Source organism: Hoplias malabaricus, chromosome Y, assembly GCF_029633855.1.
Source record: "Hoplias malabaricus isolate fHopMal1 chromosome Y, fHopMal1.hap1, whole genome shotgun sequence".
Classification (NCBI taxonomy): Eukaryota; Metazoa; Chordata; class Actinopteri; order Characiformes; family Erythrinidae; genus Hoplias; species Hoplias malabaricus.
The window spans coordinates 24460762-24472146 of record NC_089820.1 but is presented as its reverse complement, the minus strand read 5'-3'; the positions used below and the strand labels follow the sequence as shown (position 1 = coordinate 24472146).

General features: G+C 45.1%; 1 protein-coding gene across 1 annotated transcript in view; it reads left to right on the top strand.

Moving 5' to 3' along the window:
• The window catches only part of LOC136678417 (PDZ domain-containing protein 2-like), a 143123-nt gene that overhangs the window by 125542 nt on the left and 6196 nt on the right, over window positions 1-11385 (top strand). The window contains exon 26 of the mRNA XM_066656472.1: window positions 4196-4308. Within this exon, the coding sequence (XP_066512569.1) occupies window positions 4196-4308 (113 nt within the window). The remainder of the gene's footprint in view (window positions 1-4195; window positions 4309-11385) is intronic.

Here is an 11385-nt window from a genome sequence, read left to right as displayed (position 1 = left end):
ACATACACTACAAGTCAGAAGTTGGAAGGCACTCCTAATGTAATAAAAACAAACACAAAAACACAGTTTATCGGAGAGATCAAGTTCTTTTACCGGGTTGTTCTTATGCAATGACATGAATCAGCTGAAACACCAAATGAACAAAAGGTTTTAGATGCTTCATCCACTTCATCCAGCATGTGATTGTAAATTCAAGGCTGTTATTGAGGCTGAATGAGCACTTCTTCTGCACTTCTTTTGTACACTTAATATTGTGTGAGGTGTTTCCCTGGCGCACTGCTTCTAGTCTGTTGACATTACAAGGCGAGGGCGGCCAGGAAGGGGAGCATTGTTTGGTGCTGTGTATTTGTCCAGATGGTAGTGACAGACTCCAGAGACTCCACCATCTCTCTACTTCTGCCACGGCTTCATTAAAACCTGCCAAACAGTGGCCTGCTCCCACCACCACTACTACTGTGTTCGGTAAATAGTTTGGTAAATATGGACCTGTGTCTGGACGCCCCCAGGAACAGGCCCAGGCTAGAGGAGGCAGCACGTGTTTCTGAATCGTCTCATCATCCTAAAAGTCCTGCTGTTCCCCCCCAGCTGAAGCTAATGGAGCTTCTTTTGTTGTCCTTTCTTTCTGGCCCAAAGACGGTGAAATGGTTTGTATCAGTATGCAAGGGGGTGGAAAACAGCGTTGATGTAACAGTTGGAAAACAGGCTATTTTTACACCAAAAAGAAAAAGTGGAAGAGGCAGTAGCTGTGTGGCGGTGACAGCCCTTAGCCTTCCCATGTGGGCAGCTTTGTTTGTGGCTGATTTGAATTGCTTGGAAGCCACAGTAAAACTCCTGCAAACTCACACTGAAGATGGTAACTGGATTTTAAAAGGTACAGAGTGTTTGACTGTGGAGGCAGAGCTATGAATAATATTGTTAATTTGAAGGCTGTCACTTATTTATATTTACATCTTTGTTTAAAATAAAAGTCATTCATTCATTATCTGTGGCGGCACGGTGGCTTGGTGGTTAGCCCGTTCGCCTCCCAGCGCTGGGATCTTGGGTTCAAGTCCCATCTGGGTGGAGTTTCCATGTTCTCCCCGTGTCTGCGTGGGCTGGGATCCAGCGCTGGGATCTTGGGTTCAAGTCCCATCTGGGTGGAGTTTCCATGTTCTCCCCGTGTCTGCGTGGGTTTTCTTCCGGGGGCTCCGGTTTCCTCCCACAGTCCAAAAACATGGAGGGTAGGTGAATTGGCTTCTCTAATAACTGTCCTGGTGTGTGAATGAATGTCTGTATGTGTGAGCCCAGATATGGATTGGCGCTCTGTCCTGGGTTAAACCCTAGTGCCCGATGCAGTCCTCCAGGTGGACGGTCGTTTCTGGTTGAGAGTACGCTGTGCGCGTTTGGCTGCCGCTTCTCGCCAGTGTGTGTGAATTAAGCGTTCTGAGCAGTGTAGATTGTAAAGCGTCCTTGGGTGTCTAGAAAGGCGCTATATAAGTGTAATAATAATAATAAAAATAATAATAATAATAATATCTGTAACCCTTATCCAGTTCAGGGTCGCGGTGGGTCCAGAGCCTACCTGGAATCATTGGGCACAAGGCGGGAATACATCCTGGAAGGGGCGCTAGTCCTTCACAGGGCAACACACACACACACACACACTCACATTCACTCACACCTACGGACACTTTTGAGTCACCAATCCACCTACCAACGTGTGTTTTTGGACTGTGGGAGGAAACCCACGCAGACACAGAGAGAACACACCACACTCCTCACAGACAGTCACCCGGAGGAAACCCACGCAGACACAGGGAGAACACACCACACTCCTCACAGACAGTCACCCGGAGGAAAGCCACGCAGACACAGGGAGAACACAACACACTCCTCACAGACAGTCACCCGGAGGAAACCCACGCAGACACAGGGAGAACACACCACACTCCCCACAGACAGTCACCCGGAGGAAACCCACGCAGACACGGGGAGAACACACCACGCTCTCCACAGACAGTCACCCAGAGGAAACCCATGCGGACACAGGGAGAACACACCACAGTCACCCGGAGCGAGAATCAAACCCACAACCTCCAGGCCCCTGGAGCTGTGTGACTGCGACACTAACCTGCGACACCACCGTGCCGCCCAAAATAAAAGTCATTTATTTATTAAATGTTCAGCGCATTTGGCATCAGCTAAACTTGTATTTTCTACTTCTCCTTTGTCTTTAAAACAATGTATCACCTGCTAACAGGGACTTAATAATGTCAAAAATAATAAAGGAACACTAGGTAAGAGTTTGTATTTTTGCTCTTAGGCTCCCCCTACAGTTGCAGAGGGTAATTCAGTTTAAAAGCACTTTCCTGAAATCAAGGTGGAGGGGAGTGGTGAACAGTGGTGGTTTCCAACCGTCTTCCAACGGTTACATAGTGCAGTTTCTGCAGTGCTGAGACCCGAGTAACAGGGACAGAGCTCAGTGACTTCTATAAAAATACTACCTAGCGTTCCTTTAACTGTTCTACAAGCCATTATTTGCGATTGCACACGTTTCCTATGAGGAACATGAAGTCTGAACCACTGCTTCTTTTCCAACTCCTGTAAACACATCACTGGAGCTCAACACACTTGGAGGAGAATGTTAACTGCCTACAGTTTATTAACGAACAGATCCCACGTTTGCTATAAAATGGCAGTAATATCTTTGGACCTGGTCTTCAGCATCAACAACTGTAGTAGATCCAGGTCTCTGAGCCACTCTGTGTGTTTTAAAGACACTTGCAGTTCAACCATGTTGTTACGGTGTGATAACACTTCAGTGGTAAATGAGTCAGAAGCTCGGGCCCTGTGTGTGTGGGCAGAGCATTGACACCCTGCAGAACAAAAAAAAAAGGAGAAAGAAAACTAGAAAGTGATAAAGATGTCACAATTCACAAGTTTCAGTTCTCACACACTTCCTCTTTCTCCACCGAACAGTTCGCCGCTTCATTTCTCAAAATGAGCCACATGAGAAGTGAAGGAGAACCTGCAGCAGCCCCTCTGACGTTCCTTCACAGGATCTGAGCCTGGAGACTGAGTGAGACGGTGTACGTCACTGAGCTGAAATGTCATTAAGACCAAAGGTGAAGATCTGTTGAACTTCTGTGGCCATCTCCTCTGACCTTTAAAAGCCTCAGTCTCAGTTAAGGTGGACTGAAAGTGTTGGCTCAAGCAGAAACTGTGAGAACTAAGGAGAAACACTATACGTCCCCCACCCCCCCCCAAAAAAAAGCTTGTGGACACCAGCGTATCCAGTGTTTCTTCTGAAACAAAGGGCATCACTTGAAGGTTGTAGCAGCTTTCACTCTTCACAGAAGGCCTTAGACTAAATATGTGAACATTTCTGTGAGGATATGATTGCATTTGGCCACAAGAACATTAGTCAAAGTAGTGAAGTTGAAGGATTAGTTTTGGATACAATCCTACAGCTACTTTACTGTACGCTACTTGGGTGCGAGACCCAAGGAATGTTCTAATGGTTTTATTTTTAACGATATTTGTTTTGTTATAATCATGTTTTCTGTCTGTTCTCCCAAGTTATCTCTGTATTTTCCCTTTTGTAGAGCACTCAGAAAGACCACACTGTGTGAACGTTGTTATATAAATGAACTAGCTGTGTGTATTTATCAGAAAAGGTATTGAACGGAGTGCCATCAAAACAGAGAACACAGTTCCGCTGCTCCACAGCCCAGTGATGGGTGGAGTTACACCCTTCTAGCCCATGTTTGACATTGTATGGTCACAGTGGACTTGAGAAGGTATTTCCTGGAGACTGCTCCAGGAAATGCCTCTGCTGTTGCTAGTCTGGGCTCAGCACTGCAGAAACCGCACTATGTATCTTTTGGAAGAGGGTAGAAAATAAGTCCACCTCCTCCTTGATTTCATATGTATTCTATTTATTTATTAATAGTTTTGCAGCACCCTCTGACAGTTCTTCGAAGCCAGTCCAACTTTGCTTTTTGACAAATGAAGCGTAGGAAAAGTGCGGTGCATTCGCAGCTGACGAGGGAAGATTCTCTCGGTCTTTGAAGTGATCTGCCATGTGAAGTTGACTTTCTCTGCCCTTTGGGAGCTTAATACCTCGTCTGAATCTTCCTTTGTTCCCCTTTCAAAGAGAAACCATTCTTTCCACTCTTCAATTTACCTTGACTTAATATCTCCGGCTAATTCTTAGGGGTTTCTTCCCGGCGTTCGCGGAACCTGAACTGTGGCCATGACCCAGCCTCCCCATCGCCCGGCTCTCGCATTCGGACCCTGTGGTTTGGAAATGAAAGGCTATGCGGCAGTGTCTGTATCTCTCTCTCCAGAGCTAGGAGCGGCGACATCTAATTTCTCACTTTGCTGCCCTCCTTTGAATACTCCGGCCCTCTTTGAGCGATTGCATTCAGAGAGCGTGGAATAGGGGGCTGGATTTTTAAGGATTGGTGTTGAAAAGGGAGATATTCCAGGCTGTTTAAAAATGGAAGACCCGTTGGTGTTAGCGCTGCTTGTTGAGTAAGTGGCATGCATTCTCAAATAACCGCTTCCACCCGAGAGGGCCTCTCTTTCCTTCAGAAACCTCAAAAGCTGTTAATTCATGTCAAGGTTACGTCTCATTCCCAAGACTAGAATCAGCTTGTTTACGAACTATGACAAGAGTCTTGTAATTACAGCACATTAACTGCCTTCATTTGCATAGGATTGGTTCATTTGAATGGGATAGGACTTGTTTGTAATGATTTGTTCTGTGTTCAAAACAAGTCTTCAGTGCTGTCTGTGAAGAGTGTGGTGTGTTCTTCCTGTGTCTGTGTGGGTTTCCTCCGGGTGACTGTCCCACATTCCAAACACATATGTTGGTAGGTGAATGGGTTGTATGACATTGTCCACAGATGCCCTAAGCTTAATGTCTTCCTCAAAGTCCACACTGCGGCAGCGCCATCTAAGTTCAGAGACCTGAAGGGTGCTAGGTTTCATTTCCTGTGCTTTACACCACAGATCTGCTCTACAGATCTCTGGATTCAGACTGCAAACATAAAGGCAAATTACATTAATAAACGAATGCTCTTTCACTTGTATCTGAACATATTCCTCTTAGCCATGTTGGTCAGACTAAACAAAACTGGGGGTTTTGATTGGTCGCCAGTATCTCTATGAATTTTGGATAAGAGGATGCTGCTGTGTTTGCATTTTTGCAGTCCTCACTGAAGGGTGCATAGAAGACTCTAGTAAGGGTCTTTGATTCCTAAAAAGAAAGAAATGGAACACCATCCATCCTCACAGTCCTCGGGGGGTTCTAGGACCGTGAGAGTGCCATTTGGGACTAAGCTTCTATAAGAAATGTTAAGCAATGAGAGTTAATATTAGTGTTTTTATTTCTTGTGAAGACATGTCTGTCTTTAATTTAAATTACCACTCTTTCTGTTGACCCTCCCTCATAGCGGCTCCCACTTTTTCACCCAAACGGCAAGTGCTGTTGACTGCAGCTTCAGTGTGAAAGCAGCTTTAGATGGCAGCATCGTAACATGAAGGTACTTGTAGCCGAGTGGCTCTCCTGGTGGGCCACTGCCCTGTGTGTTGTAGCTTTCTCCTCACTCCGTCACACCCACATCACCTTCAGAAAGAGTTGTTCATTAGCTCTTTAGTTGCGTCAGGTGTGTGTAACAGAGAAATCCTTAAAATGTGCAGGACAGTGTCCCACCAGGACTAAGAGCCACTGACGTCTGTAACCGAGTCAGGTTTAAGACACATTAGGCAGCAGTACTTCATAACATTATCAGTCTTTCCCCTAATTCCGGCCACTGCCGTATATGGTGCATTTCCGCTCTCTCTCTTTGCCAATCGCATTGGGTAAAACAATAAAACATAAGTTCAAGCCCTGGTAGGGCATTTAAACATCAGTCTTGCAAAAAATCACATATCTAAACAATATTTAAGTATCTTTAACAGTGTTGTAATTCTTTGTGTGCAAAACTGCATGTGGAACACAACACATTTCTATTTCGTGACAGATATTTACCTCAGTGTAAAAGTTAGCTTAGCGATTAGCTTCCTTTTCTCTGAGGAACAATCTACCACCATTTTAGTCCTTACATGTAGAGTACGGATACCAACACGGGACAAAAGTAATCTCTTTGTGAACCTCTCAAAACCACTGGATGTGGTAGCAACTGTCTCGTTTGACTGTCACAAGCAGGGGAGGTGGCCGAAGTTAGGGGGCACTAATAATCTTAGCAGTATTGGCACCTACTTAAACAAAAGCGCTTTTATCTAAAAACATATTTTCTTTCAGTCAAGCAAGTCTTGGACATTAATCTACACACATATGACTCCTGAAAAATGTTGATTTGAGTGAGTAAAGTACTTCTATTTATTTACAGTTAGCTAAGATTTCCAATATTGTAATTAAAGTGGCCAGAACTAAGGGTCCCTACGCTAGTTAGCCAGCATGATTAAGAATTATAGATATAGGAGATAATGCGAAACATTATAACAGCGAAACATACATTTACACTTCCTTCCAAAAATCAGTGACACAGGAAACTCAGCCAGGAATGTTTTATATAAACACTCGATTCAGACATGACTCCATGCCTTCCTCCCTCAGATCACTGCCTCAGCAGAAAAAAACTCAGGGCCTTTCAGACACCACCTGAGTGTGGTGTTTTACATTTGGCTTAGACTTGACTTTTTTGTTTTAAACCAAAGTGATCCAGACACTCTGATTCCTTGCTTTAACATTAGTTAAGTTTGGTTCCTGCTCCTGGAAGCGGGTTCTTGTTTAGTGGCTGTTCTCTCGTGGTTCAGAGCGAGTCGAGTAGGGACTAAACCGTGGCGTCTAAACCTTGCAGAGAGCTGATTGTCCAGAGAGAGTCGTCACTCTATGCCACGCAACGCAGACGACCAGCACCAACTCTCCATCTGTAAAATCTCCAGCTGCAGCAGAGATCACGTTTGTTTTTATCCGACTCACGACAGCAGCTCGTAAAATTACGCCGTGGTTTTTTGAAGAGGTTCAAACGCTCCTTGGATCGGTGGCCGACGAAAGAATCCAGCGAGAGCTGGACGCTGCAACAAGGAAGGAACAACTCTACTGATCTGTCTGAACTGATGACGGAGCTGTGTTCAGTCCCAAACAACAACAACACGCCAATACACCATGAGTAAACATCAGTTAACGTTACCACCGCTGTTGTTGTGGTTTCCAAAGCCCACGGCTCCTGTTAGAGACGGAGTTCCACAAAGTCACCAGCTGCATTTCGGGTCGAACTGAGGTAATGGAAAATGAACCAGGGATCAGGAACCTGACAACAATTAAGGTTCGAATACTTTAGGTACCATGCAGTGGAAAACCTCTGAAGAGTAGCGTGCTCTACAACATGGCCTCTGTCCACTTGGGAGAAGGTCTGATTTAGTTGAAATGAACTTGAGTCCACTATATTCTGACTGGACTTAAGGTGCTTTAAATGCTGGCATCGTCTCAAGGCCGACCTGCAGGGAGCAAATGACAGGAAGGAAGGAAGGAAGGAGAAATACACAATATGAGGCTCATGAATTAATCCCAGAGATGACAGGCGAGGATGAGCACACATTGCTGCCCCTCGGCTGAGAAATGGCCCACTGCTTGCTGCATAAATCTGTCCTTTGATTTGCCCATCTCAGATATGAAGTCCCAATCAACTTGTTGGTTTTGCAGCAGTGGAGGAGATGGAGGGAGCAGGCCCTCCATTATGTACTCTGTCTGACCGCTGCATTAGCCCTTTTTCCACCATAAGAGCTCTGGTTCTTGAACTGGTTCCGTTCAGGATTTTTAGAACCTTAGTGCTATCCAGCGAACTGACCCGTATTTCCACCAGTTTTTGGGTTTTGACATGTTTGGTTCCAGCATCACTGTAGATGGATTTAGTGCCAGAGGCAGAGATAAACGGATATTCAGTACAGAGTCTTGGTCTATCCACTGTTTACAGCAGGTTCTGGGCCGTTTAAGCCTCAGAAAACACATTGACTCAGCGTCTTCCTGTGTTTATCTCCTTGTATTTCAGCTTTCTTTCCAAACCAGACATCAGCTAACAGGTCATTTCCCAGTTTTCCATTTCAGAACAAAACATCACACAGACCCACCTGGTTCTCTAGTCTTTTACCCAGCACAACAGGCTGGAAATGATCCCGTCCCACACCACTGTGCTTTAACACTTTATTTGAGGCTCTGAGCTCTTTCTGGAGCTTCTTTATCTCAACACGGGCACCATCACAGTTTGCTTCTTTGGTTCCAAGTTGTAACAAAATTTTCTGGTTTGGGAACGAATGTATGTTGAAGGAATCGCACCAAATTGTTCCAAGTGAGGTCCGTCAGTATTTGTCCATGTGATCAAACCATGTGATCAAACATTCTCTTCTGAAATGAAGGGTATTCTGGGGTTTTCTGTGAGGATTTGATGGCTTTCACCCCGAGAACATTACTGAGGTCAGGTTCTGATATTGGACGCTTCTGATGTTCTGGATCATAAACATCACTCCAACCGTCCCAAAGGTAAAGGATGGTGACCCATCAGTGATCCACAGCCCAATGTTGGGGGCTTTGTACTCCGCTAGCTGACAAACTCAGCTCCACTGACCCCACAGGAGCAGGTATGATTTGGGTGGTGGTGATCGTTGTCAGAGCACTGATGTGGATCAGACACAGCAGAGCTGCTAGAGTTTTTAAAGCATGTCTACTCTGTTGATCATCCTCTAATCAGTGTTTCTCAAACTTTTTTTCGATCATGGCACTCTTTAAACGTACGCAGACTTTGGAGCCAACCCTAACATTTAAAAATAATTTTTTTTTTCTTTAAACTCACTGAGAACGTTGAGATGCTGAGAGATAAGGTCAGAATATTCTGACTTTAATTCCAAATATTCTTATTTTATTTCTCGAAATATTCAGACGTTTTTAAAAAGTATTTTGATGTTGTTTTTGGAGGTTTCTGACAAGCCAAGCGCATGTGGAGTGGCCATAGTCTCACGCAGTCAGCTGTGAGTTGGAGCTGGTGTGTGAGTGAGGTGAGGGGAGCCTTTGATTTGAATATTGAATAATGTGATTATTAAACTCATGTGCAGCTGCTGTGTAGCATCCCAGTGTAATTTCAATGGTAATTTTACCCAATTTCCTATACATCAGCTTGCATTTCGACTGATGTTCCTCTACAAACGTGTACGGGTCTGTATCATGTAACTTTCATTTTATGCAAATGAGATATGACGCAATCATGTTTGTCATGTGAACCTGCAGCCCACACTGAAACAGCCCACACTGAGAATGGGAGCATGCACTCATAAACAGCTGAAATGACTCAGGCTCTCGGATGGTGTATCTGATAAATGGACAGGAGCATAAGCTGAGTGGGAGTGCAGGTTTGAAGGTGTGATGACTGAGTGATGGATGAGGAGAATTGCTTTTGGACCATGTTCCAGCACATTTCCACAAATGTTTCCACTCACACGTTATGCTATGAATCGTTAGTGCCTTCATGAGATGTCTTCCGAAGAAGCCATGCACCGGTTCCAGGCGACGTGAGTTTATCGAATGCACACTGCAGTAAAACTCATCAGAAGCAGCAGAGGATGCATTTTCATTTATTTCCACAACAAGGGAGTGGTGTAATAATGAGTGTACTGCCTATACTTAGAGAAAAGGATGTGAAACACATACAAACACAGAATCACGTTTTAACCCGCCATGCATGGCCTCCTGCACACTTATTATTATCTATGTTATACAGAACATGTTTTCCACTGAGAGTGTGTGTGTGTGTGTCAATATTCGTGCACTATTTTTCAGTCCAGCTCTGATACATTCATTCATTCATTATCCAGAGGAAACCCACGCAGACACAGGGAGAACACACCACACTCCTCACAGACAGTCACCCGGAGGAAACCCACGCAGACACAGAGAGAACACACCACACTCCTCACAGACAGTCACCCAGAGGAAACCCACGCAGACACAGGGAGAACACACCACACTCCTCACAGACAGTCACCCGGAGGAAATCCACGCAGACACAGGGAGAACACACCACACTCCTCACAGACAGTCACCCGGAGGAAATCCACGCAGACACAGGGAGAACACACCACACTCCTCACAGACAGTCACCCGGAGGAAACCCACGCAGACACAGAGAGAACACACCACACTCCTCACAGACAGTCACCTGGAGGAAACCCACGCAGACACAGGGAGAACACACCACACTCCTCACAGACAGTCACCCAGAGGAAACCCACACAGACACAGGGAGAACACACCACACTCCTCACAAACAGTCACCCAGAGGAAACCCACACAGACACAGGGAGAACACACCACACTCCTCACAGACAGTCACCCGGAGCGGGACTCAAACCCACAACCTCCATGTCCTTGGAGCTGTGCGACTGCGACGCTAACCTGCCTCAGAAGAACGCCGCCCCAGCTTTTTCCTGATGGAGCTCAGAACCAATGCAGCGCCCAATTAACTCTTCACTCACCGTTTTCAAAGCACTTAATACTTAGGTTATGTGACACAACATTTACAATAAAATGACAAAACAGCAGGAGAATGTTTGAATTCTAATTACGATATTCACTACACAAGAATGCTTTAAAATTATTAGTACATCTAATACATACAATATCTACAAATATTTGGACATGGTGTATCTATAGGAAAAGGAACAGGACATACACATACTTCACTGCTTAATTTACAGTGTAATTAAACATGGAATTAAATAAATGCACTTGAATAGTACACAACTAGTGTCTGAGGCCGGAGGAGAGACGAGGATCAAGCTCAAGCCCAAAAATGCAACATACCTTTACTGAAAGATGCTTGTGGGTGAAGAATTTATTGACACAGTTCTCTAGGAAACACTGGTTGTTAAAACATGCTGACAAGGTTGGGCAAGGAATGAGGAGGTGTGTGTGTGTGTGAGAGAGAGAGAGAGAGTTCTTCCCACATCATTTGAGTTGACTGCTGGCTGAACCTGCTTCATTAATCCCAATTTCACAGGGAGGCAGACAGTCGGTGTGTGTGTGTGTGTGTGTGTGTGTGTGTGTGTGTGTACACGCCAAAGAACCACACATATGCACTCCTGCACACTTTATCATCAGTTTTTCATGCTACATAAAGTCCGCTTAAGTGTCTGGAGAGCAGAGATCCAATTTAATAAACACTCCCTTCCTTCCCCTCACCGTGAGGCTGGTCCTGCTGGTGTCTGCCATGTTATTGTTGTTGTTGTTTATTTGTTTATCTGTTTGTGAGCTGTCACGTAACCTCTTCCTCTGGATTCTCTGGACTCAGAGTCATCTTCCCTCCACCAGCTCAGGGATGCTGTTAAAATGAGGCAGTGCAGTTAATG